We start from the raw sequence: 26,801 nt of genomic DNA, 5'->3' as shown, positions 1-26,801 counted from the left end.
ATCGTTCTGGTACCTCTGACAGTGTAAATGTTCGTTCGTCTACTGAACAAGAGCACATAGCTCCTTAGGTACAGATTTTAGAGCCCATGTTTACCACACATTTTTCACGGTACCATCCTCTATAGAACATGATTTTGTGAAAACTCCCACACTCATAGTGAAGTGTTTTTGTCAATGAATAATTGAGTAATAAAACTAGCTGCAGCGGACGGTCAACTTAAACGGGAAGGGGTATGGCCAAGGAAGCAAATTACGCTGAAGAGCCAAAGAACATGGTACACCTGGCTAATATCGTACAGGGCCCGCGCGAGCACGCAGAAGTGCCGCAACACGACGTGCCATGGACTTGGGTAACAATGAATCCTGCAGGGCTGCCCATAAATCCGTAACAATACCAGGGGATGGAGATCTCTTCTCAACAGCATGTTGCAAGGCACTCCGGATATGCTCAAGAATTGTCATATCTGAGGAGTTTGGTGGCGTGCGGAAGTGATCCTGGAGCCACTCTGCAGCAATTCTGGACGTTTGGGGTGTCGCATTGCCCAAGTCCATCGGAATGCACAATGGATATGAATGGATGCAGGTGATCAGACAGGATGCTTACGTACGTGTCACCTGTCAGAGTCGAATCTAGACGTATCAGGGGTCCCATATCACTCCAACTGCCCCCCCCCCCCTCCACGCCATTACAGGGCCTCCACTACCTTGAACAGTCCCCTAGTGACATGCTGGTTCCGTCAATTCATGAGGTTGTCTCCATACCTCTACACGTCCATCCGCCCAATACAATTCGAAAGGAGACTCGTCCGATCAGGCAACATGTTTCCAGTCATCAACAGCCCAATGTCGGTGTTGACGGGACCAGGCAAGCCGTAAAGCTTACTGTCGTGCAGTCATCAAGGATACACGAGTGGGCCTTCGGCTCCAAAAGCCCATATCGATGACGTTTCGTTGAATGGTTCGCACGCTGACACTTGTTGATGGCCCAGCATTGAAATCTGTAGCAATTTGCGGATGGGTTGCACTTCTGTCACGTTGAACGATTCTCTTCAGTCGTCATTGACCCCGGTCTTGTAAAAATCTTTTTTCGGCATCGGCGATGTCGGAGATTTGATGGTACACTCGTGAAATGGTCGTACGGGCCAAATCCTCACTTCATCGCCACATTGGAGATGCTATGCTCCATCGCACGTGCCCCAACTATAACATCAAGTTGAAACACGCTTTTATCTTGATAAGTTGCCATTGTAGAAGCAGTAACCGATCTAACAACTGCGCCAGACACTAGTCTTACGTAGGCGTTGCCGACCTCGGCGTCGTATTTTGCCTGTTTACATATCTCTGTGCTTGAATATGCATTCGTATACCAGTTTCTTTGACATTTCAGTGTAGGATCTCTGATGTTCTAAACAGAAAAAATACAGACACCCCTTTATTTAATATCTTTGGAACAAATTGACATACCGTTGGAATTTTGGGCGGTAGCGTAGGCCATTGTTTTCTCAACGGATCTTGGCGCGCGTTTTACACCAGATGACAGAGCAGCAATGAATGAAGTAAGATTGTCGTCTGAGCAACGCAGCGCCATGTTGAAGTGGAACTGGAAGCACGAAAACATGATTGAGGTATAGCGGCAATGGCGTTATACTGGAAGCCGCCGGTACTGTTCAGTGGGTGCGGGAAAGTCTGACCTACCAAAGCCACCAAGTCCAGCTTCCTGCGCTGCCGTGTTGCTACATTTTACTATGGCACCTCAAAAATCTGTGAAGCAGGGCGCACGTGAAAGCGGAGTAAGCCGATCCAGCGTGCGACGGATTCTGTAGGCTGCAAAGTGGAAAATGTACATTCCAAGACGACCCGGATCGAAGGATGGAGTACTGCCAGTGGTTTGAAGGCACGCTTCACGAGGATGAACGGTTTGCCAGGATGATTATCTGGTTTGACGAAGCGCATTTCGAACTGAACGGTACTGTAAGCCGCCACAGCTGCGTGTACTGAGCTCCTGATATTCCTCGCGTTCACGTGGACAAATATGTTAATCTACCGGGCGTTAATGTATGGAGTGGTCTGTCGTAGCGTGGTTTGCTTGGGCCATTCTTCTTTGAAGGTCCCGTAACTGGTGAGGTGTATCTTCATATGCTGCAGACATCGGTTGTACCTGCCGTTCGAGAGGTGTTTGGAAATGAAAGATTTTACCTACAACAAGATGGCGCCTCACTACCACAGAGATGCCAGAGCCTAGTTGGATGAAAATCTACCTGGGCGACGGACAGGTCGAAGAGGAACTCTTGGGTACCCACCACGGTATCCAGACCACATACCTTTTGACTTCTACCAATGGGGGGACCTTGAAAAATGAGCTTTATCAATAGAAGCCAGCTACGCTGAACGAGCTACGAGGAATTATCGAGGAGCCCTGTGCGGCTGTCACACCGGCAGCGCTGACAGCCGTAGTTCGGTCAACAGTTCAGCGGCATTGATGTTTTGTCTGCTAATGGGGGTCACTTTGAGCACATACAATAACCTTCCCCCGTGCAAGAATTGCAACGGTATGTCATTTTGTTCCATTAATATTGACTGTCAATGAGTGCCTACATTCTTCTGGACCCCTCTGTACGTAAGCTATTTATCATATAGTACCAGCTGCAGACAGAGGAGTATTCGCTCACGATTCCGTAAGTGGGCAAAGAGACTACGGCGGATTCCATGAACGCGACGCGTACATCTACGACTGGAGCTATGGAACAGAGAATGTGATGTGTACAAAGATCTAAATCTAAAAAAAAAGTAATTTTCATACCTTAAAAGATCTGCAGTACTGACCATAATTTTATTGTGCTTAGGTTCTTCAGACTTCTAACATTTTTGAAGCTTTTTCACGTGTATTTTCGTCTTCATGGGCTGCAACTCGACAATTTTTTATTTCTACGATCTTTGTCTGTATTGTATGTCAACCGGGGGCCTAGAAACGACGGAGAGGCTCCGTCCCCGCCGCAGCCGCAGCGGTCCACAACCCCACGATGACTACCGCAGTCCACTTCACCCCTCCGGCGCCCCACGCCGAACCCAGGGTTATTGTGCGGTTCGGTCTCCGGTGCCCCCCCCCCCCCCCCCCCCTCCAGGAACGTCTCACACCAGACGAGTGTAGAGTAATGGTGGTGTACGCGTACGTGGAGAACTTGTTTGCGCAGCAATCGCCGACATAGTGTAGCTGAGGTGGAATAAGGGGAACCAGCCCGCAATCGCCGTGGTAGATGGAAAACCGCCTAAAAACCATCCACAGACCGGACCACTCACCGGACCTCGGCTCAAGTCGGCCGCGCGGATTCGTGCCGGGGACCAAGCGCTCCTTCCCGCCCGGAAAACCGTGCGTTAGACCGCACGGCCAACCGGGCGGGCTTTTGTATATATTACTTCTCATGTCGCATAATTATTCTCGTCGATCTATCACATTTCTGAAATTCTTAGGTCTATCACTGTGCTGATGAACCACAATAAAATGTTAACACAAAAATGTTAATGTTGTTTAAAATAACTTTAATAAAATGAAATGTGTGGTTAGGGCCTCCCGACAGGTAGACCACTCGCCTGGAGCAAGTCTTTTTAGTTGATAACACTTTGGCTACATGCTCGTCGATGGGAATGAGATGACGATTATGAAGACAACACCAGTCCCTGAGCGGAGAAAATCTCCGACCCAGCTAGGAATCGAATCCGGGCCCCATTGCATGGCATTCCATCGCGCTGACCACTTTGTTCTTTTTTGTTAGATGTATATATATATATATATTTTTTAAATTCCATTTTTATCGTTATTGTTTGTTGCGCTTGTTCGGGGCGGACGTTCCATTACACACGTTGGACTTCATCATTGATCCATTAACTCAGTTTTTTAATACAGAGGTCTGCTAATCCTCTCACCGAACACGCTGAGCTACTGTGGCGGCACCACTCAACTATCGAGGCGAACACAACTTCAATCAAGAGAAGTTGCAGCATTAGAAAATTGTAGCGAAATGCAGGAAGATCTGCAGCGGATAGGCACTTGGTGCAAGGAGTGGCAACTGACCCTTAACATAGACAAATGTAATGTACTGCGAATACATAGAAAGAAGGATCCTTTATTGTATGATTATATGATAGCGGAACAAACACTGGTAGCAGTTACTTCTGTAAAATATCTGGGAGTATGCGTGCGGAATGATTTGAAGTGGAATGATCATATAAAATTAATTGTTGGTAAGACGGGTACCAGGTTGAGATTCATTGGGATAGTCCTTAGAAAATGTAGTCCATCAACAAAGGAGGTGGCTTACAAAACACTCGTTCGACCTACACTTGAGTGTGGGATCCGTACCAGATCGGGTTGACGCAGGAGATAGAGGAGATCCAAAGAAGAGCGGCGCGTTTCGTCACAGGGTTATTTGGTAACCGTGATAGCGTTACGGAGATGTTTAGCAAACTCAAGTGGCAGACTCTGCAAGAGAGGCGCTCTGCATCGCGGTGTAGCTTGCTCGCCAGGTTTCGAGAGGGTGCGTTTCTGGATGAGGTATCGAATATATTGCTTCCCCCTCCTTATACCTCCCGAGGAGATCACGAATGTAAGATTAGAGAGATTCGAGTGCGCACGGAGGCTTTCAGACAGTCGTTCTTCCCGCAAACCATACGCGACTGGAACAGGAAAGGGAGGTAATGACAGTGCCACGTAAAGTGCCCTCCGCCACACACCGTTGGGTGGCTTGCGGAGTATAAATGTAGATGTAGATGTAGATGTAGAATTCCAACAGCCGTTCCACAAAAGCGCTGCAATCGCCTGGGATGACAGGCATGTAAATGAGAAGTAGGGCTTCACTTTAGAGAGGTACATCGCACTTCCGTATGAATCGCCAGTAACCAAAACCGAAGGGTGATCGCCTATTCATTAGTAAATGGTATACATGCTTTCATATTCGTACTGGTCTGAGCAGTTCTCAGACGAATTCCTTTTAAACGATACATTAAGAATAGTGTTACAGCGCTCGGGTGATAGTACGTATCCAACATTGGTTCACAGCTTTGGAAGCTGTTCGCTTATTTGAAAAAGAACGCAACCACAAAGCCCGAGCCGCCCGCGGTGGCCAGGCGGTTCTAGGCGCTGCAGTCCGGAACCACGGGACTGCTACGGTCGCAGGTTCGAATCCTGCCTCGGGCATGGATGTGTGTGAAGTCCTTAGGTTAGTTAGGTTTAAGTAGTTCTAAGTTCTAGGGGACTGATGACCTGAGATGTTAAGTCCCATAGTGCTCAGAGCCGTTTGAACCATTTGAACAAAGCCCGATTTCTCATTTTCTAGCTAAAGTTTCTCCTTGTGGGATGCAAATGTAGAAGAGCCGTTTTATTCTGATGAACCAAAACATTATGACCACTGTTCAGCGCGTGTCCAGCATTGGTTCACAGCTTTGGAAACAGTCCGCTTACTTGAAAAAGAACGCAACCACAATGCCTGATCTCTCCTTTTCTAGCCAACGTTTCTCCTTGTGCGATGCAAATTAGAAGAGCCGTTATATTCTGATGAACCAAACCATTCACCACTGCCCAGCGCGAGGCTCAAAGCTAACAGGGGTTGCTGAGGGCACGTGACGCAGTAAGGAAAGAATGTAAACGAAAGAGAGGCGAATGGGCCGTAATTATAGCGAAGATACGGGCTGCAAATCTCCATCTACATCTACATACATACTCCCCAATCCACCATACGGTGCGTGGCTGAGGGTACCTCGTACCACAACTAGCTCTTCTCTCCCTTTTCCACTCCCAAACAGATCGAGGGAAAAATGACTGCCTATATGCCTCTGTACGAGACCTAATGTCTATCTTCTCTTTGTGGTCTCTCCGCGAAATATAAGTTGGTGGCAGTAAAACTGTACTGCAGTCAGCCTCAAATGCTGGTTCTCTAAATTTCCTCAGTAGCGATTCACCAAAAGAACGCCTCCTTTCCTCCAGAGACTCCCACCCGAGTTCCTGAAGCATTCCCGTAACACTCGCGTGATGATCAAACCTACCTGTAACAAATCTAGCAGCCCACCTCTGAATTGCTTCTATGCCCTCCTTCAATCCGACCTGATAGGGATCCCAAACGCTCGAGCAGTACTCAAGAATAGGTCGTATTAGTCTTTCATAAGCGGTCTCCTTTACAGATGAACCACATCTTCCCAAAATTCTACCAATGAACCGAAGACGGCTATCCGCTTTCCCCACAACTGCCATGCTTGTCCCACTTCACATCGCTCTGCAATGTTACGCCCAAATATTTAATCGATGTGACTGTGTCTATCGCCACACTACTAATGGAGTATTCAAACATTACGGGATTCTTTTTCCTATTCATCTCCATTAATTTACATTTATCTACACTACTGGCCATTAAAATTGCTACACCAAGAAGAAATGCAGAAGATAAACGGGTATTCATTGAACAAATATATTATACTAGAACTGACATGTGATCGCATTTTCACGCTATTTGGGTGCATAGATCCTGAGAAATCAGTACCCAGAACAAAAAACTCTGGCCGTAATAACGGCCTTGATACGCCTGGGCATTGAGTCAAACAGAGTTTGGATGGCGTGAACAGGTACAGCTGCCCATGCAGCTTCAACACGATACCACAGTTCATCAACAGTAGTGACCGGCGTATTGTGACGAGCCAGTTGCTCGGCTACCATTGACCAGACGTTTTCAGTTGGTGACAGATATGGAGAATGTGCGGGCCAGGGCAGCAGTCGAACATTTTCTGTATCCAGAAAGGCCCGTACAGGACCTGCAACATGCGGTCGTGCATTATCCTAATGAAATGTAGGGTTTCGCAGGGATCGAATGAAGGGTAGAGCCACGGGTCGTAACACATCTGAAATGTAACGTCCGCTGTTCAAAGTGCCGTCAATGCGAAGAAGAGGTGACCGAGACGTGTAACCAATGGCACCCCATACCATCACGCCGGGTGATACGCCAGTATGGCGCTGACGAATACACGCTTCCATTGTGTGTTCACCGCGATGTCGCCAAACACGGATGCAACCATCATGATGCTGTGAACAGAACTTGGATTCATCCGAAAAAATGACGTTTTGCCATTCCTGCACCCAGGTTCGTCGTTGAGTACACCATCGCAGGCGCTCTTGTCTGTGATGCAACGTCAAGGGTAACCGCAGCCATGGTCTCCGAGTTGATAGTCCATGCTGCTGCAAACGTCGTCGAACTGTTCGTGCAGATGGTTGTCGTCTTGCAAACGTCCCCATCTGTTGACTCAGGGATCGAGACGTGGCTGCACGATCCGTTACAGCCATGCGGATAAGATGCCTGTCATCTCGACTGCTAGTTATAAGAGGCAGTTGGCATCCAGCACGGCGTTCCGTATTACCCTCCTGAACCCACCGATTCCATATTCTGCTAACCAACGCAAGGAGTAATGTCGCGATACGGTAAACCGCAATCGCGATAGGCTACAATCCGACATTTATGAATGTCGGAAACGTGATGGTACGCATTTCTCCTCCTTACACGAGACATCACAACAACGTTTCACCAGGCAATGCCGGTCAACTGCTGTTTGTGTATGAGAAATCAGTTGGAAACTTTCCTCATGTCAGCACATTGCAGGTGTCACCGGCGACAACCTTGTGTGAATGCTCTGGAAAGCTAATCATTTGCATATCACAGCATCTTCTTCCTGTCGGTTAAATTTCGCGTCTGTTGCACGTCATCTTTGTGGTATAGCAATTTTAATGGCCAGTAGTGTATATTTAGAGTTAGCTGCCATTCTTTACACCAAATCACAAATCCTGTCCAAGTCATCTTGTATCCTCCTACAGTCACTCGACGACGACACCTTCCCGTACACCACAGCATCATCAGCAAACAGCCGCACATTGCTATCCACCCTATCCCAATGATCATTTATGTAGATAGAAAACAACAGCGGACCTACCAAACTTCCCTGAGGCACTCCAGATGATACCCTCACCTCCGATGAACACTCATCGTCGAGGACAAATGCGGAAATCTGCTGATATAAGCGGGTTTGACAAAGGACACGTTTTTGTGGCGCTGCGGCTGGAAACGTGAATCTCTGAAGCGGCGAAGCTGGTCGCCTGTTAGCGTACTGCTGTCGTGAGCTCCAATGGAAAGTGCTTGAAGGACGGTGAAATAACGAGTAGGCCGTATGGTATTGGACGGCCACGTGTCATCACAACACGCAGAGGTCGGAGGATCGCCCAATGTGTAATCCAGGATAGGCAGATCTGACGACAATGCCGGTTCAGGCACAAGCGTCTTTGGGGACACCGTTCAAAGGCCATTATTGAAAATGGAGCTCCACATCACGCGACCCTTACGCGTTCCCGTGTTGACCCAACGACATCGTAAGTTATAACTGCAGAGAGCACAATATCACTGAGTTTACACCGTGGGTGAATAGGAACGTGTCGCCTGTCGAGTGAATCACATTTCTTGTTGCACCAGGGCGATGGCTTGGTCGCCACACGGCGTCATCTAAGCGAATAGCTGTACGAAATATGCACTACGACACAGACGCAGGTCGGCGAGGGCAGAATTAGCTTATGGGGTACACTGAGCTGGGCTTCCATGGGATCCGTGGTGGTAATCGAAGGCATTATGGCAACAGTGAACTACACTCACGCTCACAAATTAAGGATAATTGCAGAATGTGGTGCCACACAACGTGGCACTACACAAAACTGGCGCTAATGGCATAGGCACATAGGGAACACACACGACGCAGATCTGTAAGTCCACGGTATTGGTGATGAGTTGAGAAAACCGTCCCGAAATACATGTGCTACAAAACGCCACTGTTTCCTGCGCATGTACCCCGACATCAATATGGGATATGATCACCATGCACACGTACACAGGCCGCATAACGGGTTGGCATACTCTAGATCAGGTGGTCGAGCAGCTCCCCATTCTTGCACCAGTGCCTGTCGGAGCTCTCGAAGTGTCGTAGCGGTTTGAAGACGTGCAGCGATACGTCGACTGAGAGCGTCCCAGACGTGATCGATGGGGTTTAGGTCTGTAGAACAGGCAGGCCACTCCATTCGCCTGTTTAAAAGTACTCCTCCGCGATGGCATCTCGGTGGGGCCGTGCGTTATTATCCATCGGGAGGAAGGTGGGACCCACTGCACCCCTGAAAAGGCGGACATACTGGTGCAAAATGACGTCCCGATACACCTGACCTGTTACAGATCCTCTGTCAAAGACATGCTGGGGTGTACGTGCACCAATCATAATCCCACCCCACACCATCAATCCACGACCTTCGTAGAGGTCCATTTCAAAGACATTAAGGGGTTGGTATCTGTTTCCTGATTCACGCCAGATGAAAACCCGGCGAGAATCACTGTTCAGACACTCGTCCGTGAACATAACCTGGGACCATTGTTCCAATGACCATGTACTGTGTTCTTGACATCAGGCTTTACGGGCTCTCCTGTGACCAGGGGTCAGTGGAATACTCCGTGGCCGACTGCGGGCACTGACGGTGAGATATCGGTCTTCTTGTGGTATTGTACACTGTGGACGTCCCGTACTGTAGTGCCTGGACACGTTTCCTGTCTGCTGGAATCGTTGCCATAATCTTGAGATCACACTTTGTGGCACACGGAGGGCCCGAGGTAGGACCAGCTGTTTTTGACCAGCCTCCAGTCGTCCTAGTATTCTGCCCCTCATAACGTCATGAATATGTGTTATTTGAGCCATTTTCAACACACCGTCACCATTAGCACGTCTGGAAACGTCTGCACACTTACTCGCTGCACCGTACTCTGACCTGCATCAGCAAACCTCTGCCTATGTGGACTGCTGCCAACACCACCGTGCGACAGCCGCACGTTAAATGCACTGCATGGTCATACCCTGAGGTGATTTGAACCCGGAAACCGCCCACCTCAGCGTTGTTTCACCATGTATCAGCATTATCCGTAATTTATGAGCATGAGTGCACATGAACATTATTGCGGACCACCAGGATCGTTTCATGCATGAAGTCTCACCCTACGGCGGCGACATCTTCCAGCAGAATAACTGTCCGTGTTACTAGGTCAGAATCGTGCTACAGTGGTTTGAGAAGCATTGTAGTGAACTCACACTGATGTCTCGGCCAGAAAATGTGTCCGATCTGTACCCACTGGAACACATATCGGGCGCCAGCTGCGGGCCCGTAAATCACCATCCCGTAATTTGCAGGAATTGCTTGACCTGTGCGAAGACAACTGGTGCTACATACTTCTGGAATCATGTCAAGGACTTGGAGAATCCATGCCAAGCAGAATCTCTGTTGTACTGGTTTTGAAAAGTGGAAGAACACGCTGTGGATCAGGTGGTCATAATATTTTGGCCCATCAGTGTATAGCTCGCTTTCGTCCATTTCGCCGCCATAGTGTGGCCGGTGTAAACATTTCTGGCCCAGAAATGTTTCGCTGCCAACATTGCTGGGGATCACTGGTTCATAATATTACTGAACACGTAGCTGCAGTACGTGTCGAAGGTAATGTTGCTAGGCAATATTGCTGGGCTATATTGTCGGCAATATGCTATTTTTAAGGACCCTATAAACGTAACTTTATAAATCGGTTACACACTTAGTTAACTCTTTGGCACACAGAGACAATGTGAGGAAAGACGTTAGTACTGTACGTCACAATATGACAGCCAGGCAACCACTTGCCTTCAAGAGAAAGATACTAGAGGTGATCGAGATTGTGCATCACTGTGCTAAAATGAATGACAACCACGGATCACATACTAACCAACATCGCCCTGGATGCCAGGAGTGGCTGCCCTATGGTGTGACACGAGTACATTAGTACACCTGCTTCCCACTCATTCATCAACACCAGCCAGCAAGTTTACAAGAAAACCTTCTGTCAGTAAAAGTGATCAGTCCCGGACTCCCGTCTTCTGTCATACAGTTGAAAATCAGTATAGAAACCGGACAGTCATATCGAAACACACGCAAACAGTTTGTGTGCATTTTTTCAAGATACGTCAACAAAGCGTATGAACGTGTCCGTCACACTTTCCCACTTCAGGTTCAGAAACTGACACGTGGCGTATGACCTCCTTTGCTGCGCTGGCATGCAAGAACTCTGTGGTGAAAGTCGCTATGACTACCTGATAAGAAGGTATTTACACCACATATAATTGTTTAGCAACATGTATTCAACCACAACGATTTATACTCTTATACTGAGTGGCTATAATGAAACGTTCCCTTTTTAACACGTTATAACACGGGAACTAATTACAGCATGAGCACCAAACTTGGTAGCATTCATGTCGAGGACATGGGGAAGTGAAATAATGCGGAATCAATTCAACTGAAACACTTTTAATGTGCTGCTACGGTACGTCATACCATTACATGCCGTTACCATTACTGTTACAATAGTTGCTCAATATTGTCCCATCAGTGTCCAGATGAGTATGAAAGGGCAGGATTGCATTCTGCACCTAGCAGAACGAAACATCTCCGTAGGTATACTGGCTACCTGTCTTGATATGCTGCGCTTCAGATCAGCAGATGCGCGAATGTTGCCCTGGTAAACCCTGTCCTTCAGATAGCCCCACAACCAGAAATCACAGGGAGTGAGATCAGGTGATCGTTCTGAACAAGCATTTGGAAACGATCGGCTGATAATTCGATAGTTTCCAAATGTGTTTCGGAGAAGCAGATGAACTTCACGAGCGATGTGCAGTGTGGCCCCATCTTGCATGCAAACTGTTGAGTTCAGTGCGTCTCTCTCCAGTAGGTATGGTATGAGATGCTGGCGAAGTATATCGCAGTAACGCTGGCCAGTCACACTGCACGCCCATGGTCCTTGAACGCGAACTTGTTGAAAAAGTCGGCCTGTACGCTTTCGTGCAGTACGTGTCCCTTCACGTTTCCACTTCACTATCACATTGGACACAGTGGTCCTAAGGATGTTAAGGAGTGTGGAAATATCACATAAAGACCTATGATGCAAATGACACCCAATCACCTGACCACATTTGAAGCCCGTGAGTTCCGTGGAGTGCCCCATTCTCCTCTCTCACTGTGTCTAATGACTACTGAGGTCACTGATATGGAGTGCCTGGCAGTAGGTGGCATCACAATGCACCTAATATGAAAAACGTATGTTTTGGGGAGTGTCCAGATACTTTTGATCACATAGTGTATGTAAACAGGCAGAATACGGTGCTGCTGTCAGCAATGCCTATATAAGACAACAAGTGTCTGCTGAAGTTGTTAGATCAGTTACTGCTGCTACAATGGCAGGTTATCAAGATTTAAGTGAATTGGAATGTGATGTTATAGTTGGTGCACAAGCGATGGGACACAGCATCTCCCAGGTAGCGATGAAATGAGGATTTTCCCATATGACCATTTCACGAGTGTTCTGTGAATATCAGGAATCTGGTAAAATGTCAAAGCTCTGACATCGCTGCAGCCGAAGAAGATCCTGCTAGAATTGGACCAATGATGACTGAAAAGAATCCTTCAACATGATAGAAGTGCAACCCTTCTGCAAATTGCTGCAGATTTTGATGCTGGACCATCAACAAGTGTCAGCCAATGATGAACGTAGCTGTGAAGCCACACTGCACGGTGACTTGTTCACCATACAGAGGAACTTCATGTGCAGTGACTGGAGATGAAGATCCCCACACTCGCCAATTCTGTGTGTTCCTCTCACCCGTCAGAGGAAAATAAGCTTCGTCTGTCCACAGGATGGTCCAGGTCCAGACCTCGTCAACTTCAATCCTTGCGAGAAAGTGGAGAGCGAAACCAACACGTCGTCGTGCGTCCTGTGGTGCAAGCTGCTGTACAATACGGATCTTGTACAGATAGCATTTGAGAACATTGCAAAGCATCTTCCATACAGTGGACCCCGGGTGTTCAGCTGTTGTGACACAGCACGCGCACTACCTGACGATCGTGAATTGCGCGCAAGGTTGTCTGCCACAGCAACAGTGATTTCATCAACCACCTGTGGCGCACCCGGTCGTCGACCTCTTCCCTCAGAGACACCCAGTTCTCCAGTTGATTCGAACTCCTTCACCATGCTCCGCACAGCAGGCGATATTCGGGAAGTGCAATTGCAGCATTACTGTTTTTTTTATTATTATAGTGCTTCGCCAATAATGCCCTGCTCCTTTTGTCCAAGCTCATGTTGACATGTCAACAAGCGCACTGCGGCTGGTCACGTGTGTGAGGCTATGAATAGTGATGACTAATCACGGCACTCGGTGGCCATGATTGGAAGTGGACGGTGGCGCTGTGATGCATGAAAATTATGCACCCCATTCTCTGGAAATTAATGCTACCAAGTTTAGTACTCGTATGCTAATCCGTTTACGTGTTATCAAGTGTTAAATAGGGAAGTTTAATTATAACCACACACCATATACGAGGGCATGCAAGAAAAAATATTGCTTCTTAATTTTTGTATGCGAAAACTCTTAAAGTTTTTAAAATAAAACAACGTTATTTATATACTACATCTTTTACTTCGTATCTATACAGGGTGTTACAAAAAGGTACGGCCAAACTTTCAGGAAACATTCCTCACACACAAAGAAAGAAAATATGCTATGTGGACATGTGTCCGGAAACGATTACTTTCCATGTTAGAGCTCATTTTATTACTTCTCTTCAAATCACATTAATCTCGGAATGGAAACACACAGCCACAGAACGTACCAGCGTGACTTCAAACACTTTGTTACAGGAAATGTTCAAAATGTCCTCCGTTAGCGAGGATACACGCATCCACCCTTCGTCGCATGGAATCCCTGATGTGCTGATGCAGCCCTGGAGAATGGCGTATTGTATCACAGCCGTCCACAATACGAGCACGAAGAGTCTCTACATTTGGTACCGGGGTTGCGTAGACAAGAGCTTTCAAATGCCCCCATAAATGAAAGTCAAGAGGGTTGTGGCCAGGAGAGCGTGGAGGCCATGGAATTGGTCCGCCTCTACCAATCCATCGGTCATTGAATCTGTTGCTGAGAAGATTACGAACACTTCGACTGAAATGTGCAGGAGCTCCATCGTGCATGAACCACATGTTGAGTCGTACTTGTAAAGGCACATGTTCTAGCAGCACAGGTAGAGTATTCCGTATGAGCGTAGGTGGAAGGACATGGGGCCCAATCAAGACATCACCAACAATGCCTGCCCAAACGTTCACAGAAAATCTGTGTTCATGACGTGATTGCACAATTGCGTGCGGATTCTCGTCAGCCCACACATGTTGATTGTGAAAATTTACAATTGGATCACGTTGGAATGAAGCCTCATCCGTAAAGAGAACATTTGCACTGAAATGAGGATTGACACATTGTTGGATGAACCATTCGCAGAAGTGTACCCGTGAAGGCCAATAGCTGCTGACAGTGCCTGCACACGCTGTACATGGTACGGAAACAACTGGTTCTCCCGTAGCACTCTCCATACAGTGACGTGGTCAACGTTACCTTGTACAGCAGCAACTTCTCTGACGCTGACATTAGGATTATCGTCAACTGCACGAAGAATTGCCTCGTCCATTGCAGGTGTCCTCGTCGTTCTAGGTCTTCCCCAGCCGCGAGTCATAGGCTGGAATGTTCCGTGCTCCCTGAGACGCCGATCAACTGCTTCGAACATCTTCCAGTCGGGACACCTTCGTTCTGGAAATCTGTCTCGATACAAACGTACCGCGCCACGGCTATTGTCCCGTGCAAATCCATACATCAAATGGGCATCTGCCAACTCCGCATCTGTAAACATTGCACTGACTGCAAAACCACGCTCGTGATGAACACTAACCTGTTGATGCTACGTACTGATGTGCTTGATGCTAGTACTGTAGAGCAATGAGTCGCATGTCAACACAAGCACCGAAGTCAACACTACCTTCCTTCAATTGGGCCAACTGGCGGTGAATCGAGGAAGTACAGTACATACTGAGAAACTAAAATGAGGTCTAACTTGGAAATTAAGCGTTTCCGGACACATGTCCACATAACACCTTTTCTTTATTTGTGTGTGTGGAATATTTCCTGAAAGTTTGGCCATACCTTTTTGTAACACCCTGTATATTTGCAGCACTGTATCGCTAGAATTACAGCAAGTAACATGGTGCTGTGTAACGCAACTACAGCGCTTTAGAAACAGTGTGCTGTAATCGAGTTTCGATTTCGCAGACCTCGTCCACACATGGAGCACCCTCTCCTTCAGCACGGCAGTGCAACACTAAACATGGACGCTCCGCCATCTGCAACAATCCGACGCCTTGGATTCATTGTCATCGATCATCCTCCTTACAGTCCCGACATGGCCCCACCGGATTTTCATCTGTTTCCAAAACTTAAAGAATACTTTCGTGGACTTCACTTTGATAGTGATTAAACAGAGCAAACAGAGGTGTCGTGTGGCTCCATCGATAAAGTGAAACATTTTACAGTGACCGTATTAATAAAGTGCTCTCGTTCGGAGAAGTGTGTTCATCACCATGGCGACTGTCTTGAGAAATAAATATACAGACATAAAGAATAAAGATGTAAAATGTTAATAAAGTTTTATTTAAAAAGCTTTAACAGTTTTCGCATAAAAATTTATGTTGCATTATTTTTCAGCATGCCCTCTCGTTAGCGGTGCCCGACAACCAACGAACGGCAGCAGGGCAATCTCACGGCCAATCGGCGCTCGTGGCGCCAAGTTTCCATAGTTTCAAAGTGGCGCGTTGTTGACCTACACAACATTGGTAATTTTGTTTCCTACTGGCATCAGCTATCCAGGGTTAAAGTTTCGTGACACAGTTTCTTCCCACCATATATATATCAGGGTGTGTCAGTATCCAACAGTGTGTGCTGTTGTAATTATCGTATGGCAGTGAAACTTTAATATTCTAATGCACTAATGCGGAACCAATTTACATTGGAAGGAAATTAGTTCCAGTTTAGCCAATCTGGCATTGTGAATGCAAGGAAGATGTATAGAAATGTTTCCTTATGTAATGAATTAGGAGCCAGATGTGGGCAGAAAAGTCTCACAAGCTGTAAATTTGACTTTATTATTAACTGCCACTTCACAATTTCTACAATATGACCACCGGATATATCAACAAAATGTTGTACAGTAAGAGTGGCTGCCATAAGATAATTACAACTTGTAGTCTGAACCTCTGTAAGTACCTTCACTTTAATTATACGCTCCAAGTGTGTATATAAACATATTCACACACACGCACACACACACACACACACACAAACACACACACCTAACCTCTGTATGTATATGTATATGTGTGTGCGTGTGTGTGTGTGTGTGTGTGTGTGTGTGTGCGTGTGTGTGTGTGTGCGCGCGCGCGCTTGTAATGCTTCTGTAATTATATTTCCATCACAATGCATTATTTTTTCCTATAATTATAACTTAAACTAATAATGCAAACCACTTTACCACATTATTGAACCTCATTTTTGTCATCACATCGGCTGTCATAATCTGTGCTGTGACTGTAGACGCCCATTACTATTTGTACTACAAATGATTCATTGACCTGATAAGTAGTTCTTTTCAACATATCAATTGAAACGGCTCGATAATGTAAGCCTTTCAATAGAAACTACTAATAGTAGTCAATCGAATGCTGCCAATAACTCCATTTTTCTACTCTTTCCCTTAAGGTATACTTAAGATGCCACTTTTACACAAGCCAAGTACTATGACCAAATGTGCCCAATGAAATGCATTCTGTTAGGTTACTAGACAAATCATCCGGGTCTCGCCATGAACAATAGCAGATGAGTCCTTTTTTCCTAACACTACTATGGCAGGTGGTAGGTCTACTCACTCCTGGTGAGGCGCAGCTGGCAGGGTTTGCCCTCAAATACGGAGAGTGGCACCACATTGGGCCCACACCCGTCCCCCACGACGGCAGCCGGAAGCATGCACAGTGGCAACAGCATCAGACGCACTATCAGCATGCTGTAGGAACACAAATACAGCACACTGTGAGTCATTATTGGAGAAGTCAGGTGTTAGGTTAGTTAATAAGCTAACTAGTAGATTAGTTAGTAGCTTGGCTAGTTGATAAGTATTTAGCCAGTTAATAGGTTAGTTAGGCCATTAGTTAGTAGGTTAGTTAGTTGGTCAGTTACTAGGCTAGTGGCAAGTTAGAAGCTTTGTGAGTTCGCTGGCTGGTTAGTTAGTTAGTTAGTTGCATGCCTTGTTAAACATGCCACAACTTTCTATGGTGTGGAACAAATAATTGGTTTTACAGGTAATATACATTTTCTATGAGAAAAGACGTACATGCTGGCCCTTTAAATAACTTGATTCTTACTTTAATTCTAATCTGCTACACAGTTTAATAAGTGTAATTTAAAAACTGAAATACTGAGTACTGATGTTCGCAATAATATTTGTTTTATACTTTGTTGTGAACCAGCTGTTGGTTTTTTACACCATCCTCACACAATGAAAAACTCAAGCATAGATATACAGGGCGTAACAGGTAAAAGTGCAAATATGTTTATATGTGTTACCTTAATATGTACACATATCAGTATGTTGGTTTTTTTCTGTTACGAACAGTCATCCCACAAACACGTCACATAATTTACTACCTAATGTTTTCTGCTTGGTCGTAACTGGGCACAAAGTGGACTATACCCGTCGGTATAGACTACCTGTCTTGCATTCACACATCCACACTTCAACACCTCACTTGCTGGCCAGGGGAAAATAATCATTGACTTGCTCTTGCCACTTGTACTTGGAGGTATCAACCAACCTAAATGTGTACTGCTGCTAATAGCCACAATTATTTGTCTGCAAACGAGGTAAATACTGATTTAACGTTGTTCAGTACTCCATCCTCAGTCGCCAATAGAAATATCAACATTTATACCTTTTACACCCTCTGTAGTTGTAAAAGGTCACATATCTTTGCAAAAACTATCTTTTTGTATCTAAAAACTGTCGCTGGTCTTCTGTGAACTATCTGTCTAGTCTCGTTATCTGAGGTTGGCCTAAAAAGCCAAAAGCCACGTCACAACGAACTATAAATAAATGTTATCATGGGACATTAATACTCTGTATTTCAGTTTTTAATATTTGTATGGTCCTGTAAGTACCGACGGAATACTCCATAAACATAATAAACCTACCACCCCACTCCCAAACACTCGCATTTCATTAAGAAATTCATCTATCAAGCAGAAGAAGTTATAGAACGATATAATTCGTTTATTTTTAAAATTTTCTTCGTTGTCTGCCAGCACTTTCAATTCAGATTGGGAGGTGCTTACATAGTTTTATGGTTGGATATTTTGCTTCTTTCTGCTCCAGAGTTAAGTTAGGTAGTGAATATTGGGGTCTACTATTATTTCCAAATTTTCAATCATCCTTCACAGTAAACTCCGTAAGAGATTAAACTTATAGGGAGGCTGTTGCTACTATGCTATGTTCTCTATTCCAGACACCATCCTTACAGCAGTTTTTTCTGCTATGGATACATTCTGTGTGTATGTGTCTGATAAAAGTAGTCCACATGGTGTTAATGAATTGGAAGTATGCAAACTAATCACATCAAAAAAAGTTTCGCATCACCCCAGTTCCCAAAACTCCTGAAGATAGATGTTGACTGTGGATATTGTATCACAGACACAGTCACTTTGACTGTTCAGAGGTATCACTAAACCTGCCCAAAGATGTAAACAACCATGCATGAGCAGCGCCTATTAGTCGGAGGGGGTCCGAGAGCCGATCAGTTCCAGTCATTTCATCAGGAAGGAGGCACACGGCTCGCGTTGTCTATAGTTCAACCATGCCTAGACGGTCAATACCGCGGTTCGATCGCGTCCGCATTGTTATTTTGTGCTAGGATGGGCTCTCAACAAGTGAAATGTCCGTGCGTCTCGGACTGAACGAAAGTAATGTTGTTTGGACATAGAGGAGATACAGGGAGACAGGAACTGTCGATGATATGCCTCGCTCAGGCCGCACAAGGGCTACTACTGCAGTGGATGACCACTGCCTACGGATTATGGCTCGGGGGAACCCTGACAGCAGCACCACCATGTCGAATAATGCTTTTCGTGCAGCCACAGGACGTCGTGTTACGACTCGCAGTAGGCTGCATGATGTGCAGCTTCACTCCCAACGTCCATGGCGAGGTCCATCTTTGCAACCACTACACCATGCAGCGCGGTACAGATGGGCCCAACAACATGCCGAATGGACCGGTCAGGATTGGCATCATGTGCTCTTCACCGATGAGTGTCGCATATGCCTTGAACCAGTCAGTCGTCGGAGACGTGTTTGGAGGCAACCCGGTGAGGCTAAACGCCTTAGACACACTTTCCAACGAGTGCAGCAAGGTGGAGGTTCCCTGCTGTTTTGGGGTGGCATTATGTGGGGCCGACGTATGCCGCTCGTGGTCATGGAAGGCGCCATAACGGCTGTACGATACGTGAATGCCATCCTCCGACCGACAGTGCAACCACATCGACAGCATAATGGAGAGACATTCGGCTTCATGGACGACAATTCGCACCCCCATCGTGCACATCTTGTGAATGACTTCCTTCAGACATGAACCCTATCGAACATACCTGGGATAGATTGAAAAGGACATACACCTCCCCCCCCCCCACACACACACACATACACATACACACACACTGCCTTCTAGTACCAAACTGACAGACCTTAATGCCTCAGGGTATGAGCTATCATCTCATCCCTTCTTCTAGTCATGTTATGCCACGAATTTCTTTTTCCCCCGTTCGCTTCGGTACCTCCTCATCTGTTACTACGCTCGCATCCTAAATTAAAGCGAGTGATATTAAAGTAGAAACACTGCAAAAAATTCAGAATGTAAACAACTTAAACATGTGTAACCATAGACAAAAATCTTAATCGTTTCTTCCAACTTAACGGATTTGCACGCACATTCCGATAGCTGACTAATGTGCTTGCTATGGAGTGTGATCCCCTTTGGTAGCAATATGGGCCTGACAACGACGGAGCATGCTGTGAATAATTATCAGTCTCGTGTTGAGGCAATAGCGCACATTCTTCCTGCAGAGTTGCTCGCAGGTCTTGGAGAGTGGTTGGTGGATGCTGACGTGATGCAAGCCATCTCCCTAGTGCAGCCCAGACATGCTCTATCGGATTCAGATTGGGAGAGCGAGCAGGCCACGCCATGCGTTCAATATCTTCTGTGTCCAAGAAAACATCAACTACCTGTGCTCTGTGAGGTAGAGTATTATCGTCTATCAATACGAAGTCTGGGCCCACAGCACCTCGCAACAACCGCAAATGAGGTCCCAAGATCTCATCACGATATCTGACAGCAGTTACACCTTGCCAATTAACCCATACAATGTCATGAAGTGTCGAGTGATAAACACGATCCCTATGTACACCGTCAGGGATCCTCCTTGCTGTCGGTGTTTTTCCACAGTGTTTGGGTCCCGAAATCGTGTTCCGCGTTCCCTCCAGTTGCGAATCCATCGAGAATCACTCTCCAAACTAAATCGGCACTCGTCTGCGGAAACAACATTTGTCCACTGTTCGACCGCTCCTCTGTAGACATTCTCTTCTGTGAAGACGCGTCAAAGGTAGACATACAACAGGTCTCCGACAATAGAGGCCACTCTCCGAAGCCTTCTGTACATCGTTTGCCTCTAAACAACACGTCCAGTGGATGCTGCGAACTCACATGCCGGTTGCCAAGGAGTACTAAGGCGGTACTGTCGTATTCTTACAGCCAAATGATGGTCCTCTCTTCTGATATCACACGTGGTCGGCCACGTCCTGGTCTTCGGGATACAGTTTTGGTCCGTATAAACTGTCGCCACATCCGAGAAACAACAGAACGATTCACACTAAGCTATCGGGCCGTATCACTTTGCGACTGTCCTGCTTCCGTTATCTCTATGGCTCTCCACCACAGAGAATCTGGTAGGCATCTTCTCTGCGTCATACTGCACCGTTTGTGACTGGGTACACAGCGATTGTGGATGTGGGACTATGCGGCAAACACTACCTCGTTTCACAGATACCCTTATGTCATCGTTGGCATGCTTGTCAATTAAGCAGAATGCCATCTTCCGTTCAGAACAAGATCGTACGTGTTGTGACTTGGCAAGACAGCCAAGCCACTAGGAGGTAGCCGAAAGGCATGCGTTGTAGCTTCTGGAATACTCAACTTTAATCCATAATTGGTAAACATCGGTCTGACGGTACATGCATCACAAGATAAATAGCAATTGATAATGGCGCCTTGCTAGGTCGTAGCAAATGACGTAGCTGAAGGCTATGCTAACTATCGTCTCGGCAAATGAGAGCGTAATTTGTCAGTGAACCATCGCTAGCAGAGTCGGTTGTACAACTGGGGCGAGTGCTAGGAAGTCTCTCTAGACCTGCCGTGTGGCAGCGCTCGGTCTGCAATCAGTCACAGTGGCGACACGCGGGTCCGACGTATACTACCGGACAGCGGCCGATTTAAAGGGTACCACCTAGCAAGTGTGGAGTCTGGCGGTGACACCACAGTACGGACATCTGGTTGACAGTCTATATGATTATGTCTTGAATTAGACACAGGACGGGGAAATAACGGTTTGTTGCTTTAATTTTGGACACCAGTGTAGATCTCCAGCGTTCTTCAATGGAGTCGCATATAAAAAATTTCTATCGTCCACGTTTCACTTCCATACAAGATTATACTCCAGATAAATATCTCCAGAAAATACTTCCTAGCATTCAAATTTATATTAGCATTTAATAAATTCCGATATTTTAGAAATGCTTTCCTTGCTATTGCCACTACCCATTTTATATCCGCTCTCCTTTGGTCACCGTCAGTTACTTAACTGCTTACATGGCAAAATTCATCGACAACTTTTAGCATATCATTTCTTAATTAAATTTCCTCAGCTTAGCCAGCTTTAATTCGACTGCATTCCATTACCTTTGTTTTAGTATTGCTGATGTGCATCTTAAGATCTCTTTTCAAGACACTATCCATTCCGTTCAGTTGCTCTTCCAAGTGTTCTGCTATCTCTGATAGAATTACGTAGCCATTGGCAAATCTCAAAGTTTTCATTTCTTCTCCCTGAATTTTAATTCGCATTTTACCCTTGTCTTTGATTTTCTTTGCTATTTGTTTACTGTACAGATCGAGTAACATCAGGGGTAGGCTAACCCCTGTCTCACTCCTAACTAAACGACTTCTACCCTTTCATGTCCTACGACTCTTATAAATCCAGTCTTGTTTTTATAAAGTTGTAAGTAACAGTACACTCCCTGTATTTTACCCCTACTAGCTTCAATATTGCAAGACTTTACTTGAGTTAACAATGCCAAAGATTTTTATAAATATACATATCCTATAAACGTATGTTTGCTTTTCTTCAACCTACCTTCTTCTAGGATAAGTTGTATTGTCAGTATTACATCACTTGTTCCATCTCTAGATCCTGAACCGATCTTCCCCGAATTTGGCTTCTACTTATTTCTCTATTCTTGTTTATTATGGTGCTTGAATCATCAGAAAAGAGCACTATTTCTGCTTTGTTACTACAAGATGGAAGATGATTTACATACAACAAGAACAGAAGCAGCGCCAATACTGAACGCTGCGGAACACCATTAGTAATATGTCCCTTCTCGAAGGAATATTCATCGTGCAGATACTGGTCGATTATTACTGAGACCGTACCATTTGAGACACACTTGCATGGTGTAGAACCAGAGTCAGCTGCTATGTTGAGTGGCATTCAGTGGCGTTTGGCGTTGGTAAGAGTGTATGTTTATCTCATGATCCAACAAAGGAAGAATCGTCTGTTGCATGTGTGAGGCAGCTAATATTCAACTGTGTTGTCAGTTTTCTGGCACCGAGAAAGAGGAGATATGGATACAGAATTTTACAGTTAGCTTATGACAAAAGGATACGTAGATTGCAGTTATACTGACCTATGCGTAGAAAGCTTTTGCACGATCTCAAGAAGTGCTGATATAATCTGCAAATGGTGAAGGTAAAAATATAGTAGGTCTGGTCAGACTTTACTTGTCGACTTTCATTTCAAGTAATTGCGTTTGCTGTTTTATGACAGTTCTGTGGGATGGAATCGTTTGTGCGCTCGTGACCTCGTGCTTAGGGCCTGCAGTCTTTGAAGTTTGTGGTGGATATTTAACACATCTTGGTTGCCTGCGCACAGCACTACGGTACATTGCACTATGTGCGGTACTTCTATAACCACAGAAGAAGTTAAATTCTGTTCATGTTCACATATATGTAAGTGATAGTGCAGCTCGATTCCTGCTTACACCATACCACATAAAACAGAGTCCTGCATGATGTACAGCCAGAATCAACTGGCATGCCGAGTGCCACTCCACGGTGTTCAGCGATGAGTTTCGCTTCCGTTTGTAGCGGTGAGGTCGCCACACCAGCATATCTGGAGATGCCTCGTGCTAAGTGATGATGATGATGATGATGTTTGGTTTGTGGGGCGCTCAACTGCGCGGTTGTCAGTGATAATACTAACTGCAGTTTTGGAAGAAAGAACAGAAAAGGGAGTAGTAATGTTTACGCAAATTTGAACCTATCACTCGGAAGGCAACTCATTAGTATTGGATGTGGAGCTCTTATAGTCCACAATGCGTCCAAAACAGCTTCAGATTGTCTCCCTGTGGGCTTCGACTGTATCATTGTGAAAATTAAATCATTTTTTATGTCCACAGCGCTCGAGTGGAAGCTCTCAAAGAGTGCTGTGATTCCGGAAACTGCTGTGTTCCAGCAGAGCCAGGTGACTCGCGTTAATGTCAGCGCTTGAAACAATTTTAAAAATATTTCAGTCCTTAAAAAGCTATTTTCTAAGGATCGATAAACGCCCAAACATTTTAAAAACATTTTTTGAAAATTCGACCTCTGAATTAAGGTTATACTTTTTGCATGCACGGGCAATGACTTTCTTACAAACGGTGTTAAAAATTGAAGCACAACGCGTGTCCACTGTAGAATCTACGAAGGAAATGAAGTGTCTCTGACATAATTTGGCACGTAACAGAGAGTTTGCTTTTTCTTCCTCACACCGTCCGCAATCTAATAACAAAATTCCAAGACGCTGACGCTGTCCGCGGTGTAGAAACTCTGGCGGCTGAATTTTATAACAAAGAATACTTGGATCAGTGGCGCCAGTTCAATGGAGAGTTAGAAGTGTTTAAATGGGCAACTTTGACTGAAGTACCTACGCGGGAACAAAATACAGAATCTGACGGACTTGGCTGATTACACAAGGATTTCTTAGCAGTGACCAAAATACAGACGTATTCAATGAGTTTTCACTTATTTCCAGCTACCTCAGAGATGAACAAATATGAAGATGGAACGCTAAAAATGTTGCTACTGAAGAACGTTTGGTGGAATTGTTCAGACATTTCCGTGACAACAATGTGAACTGTGCGAAATTTCGTGTAATTATTGAATTCGTTTTATGTTTGCCTGGAAGTAACGCTTCTATCTAAAGAGTTTTTTCTCTAACGAATACGATATGGACAACTGACAAAACACAGTTAAGTGTCGCAGTTTTGAAAGTCATTTTGATTACCAAGACTAACATCAACAAATCATGTGATAAGCTCCGTTCCTACCAGAAAAGTAGCCCCGACATTTTAAAACTGATTTCCTCCGCAGACAAATATAAAACAAATTCACCTGCAACTGCAATCTATTTTTGATTAATTCAAATTATATATAATTAACTAGTTATACCCGGCGAAATTCGTTCCGCCTCTGAAAATCTTTATATGTTACAGCTGACCCGCCAATGTTGTTTTGCCATATAAATTATCTCTAGTCTATAAGAATAATGTATACGTGTAACACAATGTATACCAGGCGAACTTCGTTCCGCTTCAGAAAATCTTTATATGTTATAGCTGACCCGGCAAACGTTGTTTTGCCATATAAATTATCTCTAGTCTACAAGAATAATGTATACGTGTAACACAATGTATTAGTGTAGCACAATAGCCGTTGTTTGCGGGAGCTCGTGACGCAAATAATAATAATGGCCAAAACTGTGCAGGTAGTGAGTAAAGGCTTAGGGGGAAGTCCGGCAGTATCAGCCACTATTAGTTCTAGTGTTTCTACGGTAGATCGCGCGAATTTAACAATCGCAGCCGATACACGGCTCGTCCGTGATCATACAAACGTAGTGGCAGTTTCGTGTCGAAACGTGTTCGCCAGCATTATGAATAAGGCCAAGCGCACACGCATCGATTTTTATCGTACGTAAAAATATTGTTCGATTAAATTCTTTTAGAGGAACAAAGGAGAGAATAGGAATTTCATTGTTCCACTAAAAGAATTTGATCGTAGATATAATTTCCATACGATAAAAATCGATGCGTGTGCGCTAGGCCTAAATGTCGGTTTGGCGAATGACGCGTGCTACCTAGTTAAACTTCTCCGACTAGTTACGTCGATTCAAAGAGAGATATTCGAGTCGTTGCTTTTGGTATGTTTTCTTCAATTACTTATCTATCGAATAGTGAAAGACTATCACCGGCAGACAGCTGGCGGGGATAACTGATCAAGTGATAATTGATCAGTTATCGACTGAGGTTGCAAATTATTAAATTACTAAAATCACTATTTAAAAATAGGGGTTGGTGGTAGAAGGGTGAAAATTGAGGGTTGCGTGTATTTTGTAATGCCACATCATAAAAAAATAATAAAAGTTCTGTCCAAAAAATAAGAAAAAATTTTTGGGGTGAACCACCCTTATCACTTAGGGGTATGAAAAATAGATTACGACTGATTCTCAGACGTACCAAATATACATGAAAAAGTTCACCAGAATCGATCGAGTTGTTGATCAAGCGATAACTGATCAGTTATCGACCGGGGTTGAAAATTATTAAATTACTAAAATCGCTATTAAGAAATAGGGGTTGGTAATAGGAGGGTGAAAATTTAGGGTTGCGTGTATTTTTAATGCCACATCATTAAAAATTAAAAATAAAAAGTTCTGTCCAGAAAATAAGAAAATTTTTTTGGGGTGGACCACCCTTGTCACTTAGGGATATGAAAAATAGATTAAGACCGATTCTCAGACCTACCGAATATACATGTAAAATTTCATCAGAATCCATCGAGCCCTTTCGGAGGGGTATGGCGACCAACACTGTGACACAAGAATTTTATATACAAGGATAAGGATACATTGCTATCACGTCCTTGTTTTTGAATAAGTCATAAATGGTAGAATAGTTTTTTCCCTAAATTCTGTAAGCTTCCCGCTCTGACAAAAAAAAAGAAAAATGGTCACGCTAGTGATCCAGCTGCTCTGGATTCTAATAATGCCTGCCATTCATTGGCCTAGGCAGGAGACATGACCCAATTAAGCAGTCACTAACAACACCTGGCTTCACATTCACGTAGAACCGCACATCATGATCGCAGTTAAATGTGGCTTGTGGACTAAACTCACCACGAACATGCGAATTGTGGATGCTGAAGACACCATCACGCCCGAAATTTGCTTCATTTGTAAACAGCGCAGAGGACGGAAATCAGAACGCATTTGACTCGGTGTGCGCTGTGTTCAAATGGTTCTGAGCACTATGGGACTTAACTTCTGAGGTCATCAGTCCCTTAGAACTTAGAACTACTTAAACCTAACTAACCTAAGGACATCACACACACCCATGCCCGAGGCAGGATTCGAACCTGCGACCGTAGGGTCGCGCGGTTCCAGACTGTAGC

General features: G+C 45.1%; 1 protein-coding gene across 1 annotated transcript in view; it reads right to left on the bottom strand.

Annotated features, from left to right (window-relative positions):
* Positions 1-26,801, bottom strand: part of LOC124550924 (peroxidase-like) — a 194,669-nt gene that overhangs the window by 153,310 nt on the left and 14,558 nt on the right. The window contains exon 2 of the mRNA XM_047125720.1: positions 16,872-17,005. Within this exon, the coding sequence (XP_046981676.1) occupies positions 16,872-17,004 (133 nt within the window). The 5' untranslated portion in view covers position 17,005. The remainder of the gene's footprint in view (positions 1-16,871; positions 17,006-26,801) is intronic.

The sequence above is a fragment of the Schistocerca americana genome, chromosome 9, assembly GCF_021461395.2.
Source record: "Schistocerca americana isolate TAMUIC-IGC-003095 chromosome 9, iqSchAmer2.1, whole genome shotgun sequence".
NCBI lineage: Eukaryota > Metazoa > Arthropoda > Insecta > Orthoptera > Acrididae > Schistocerca > Schistocerca americana.
This window is presented reverse-complemented; position numbering and strand designations above follow the sequence as displayed.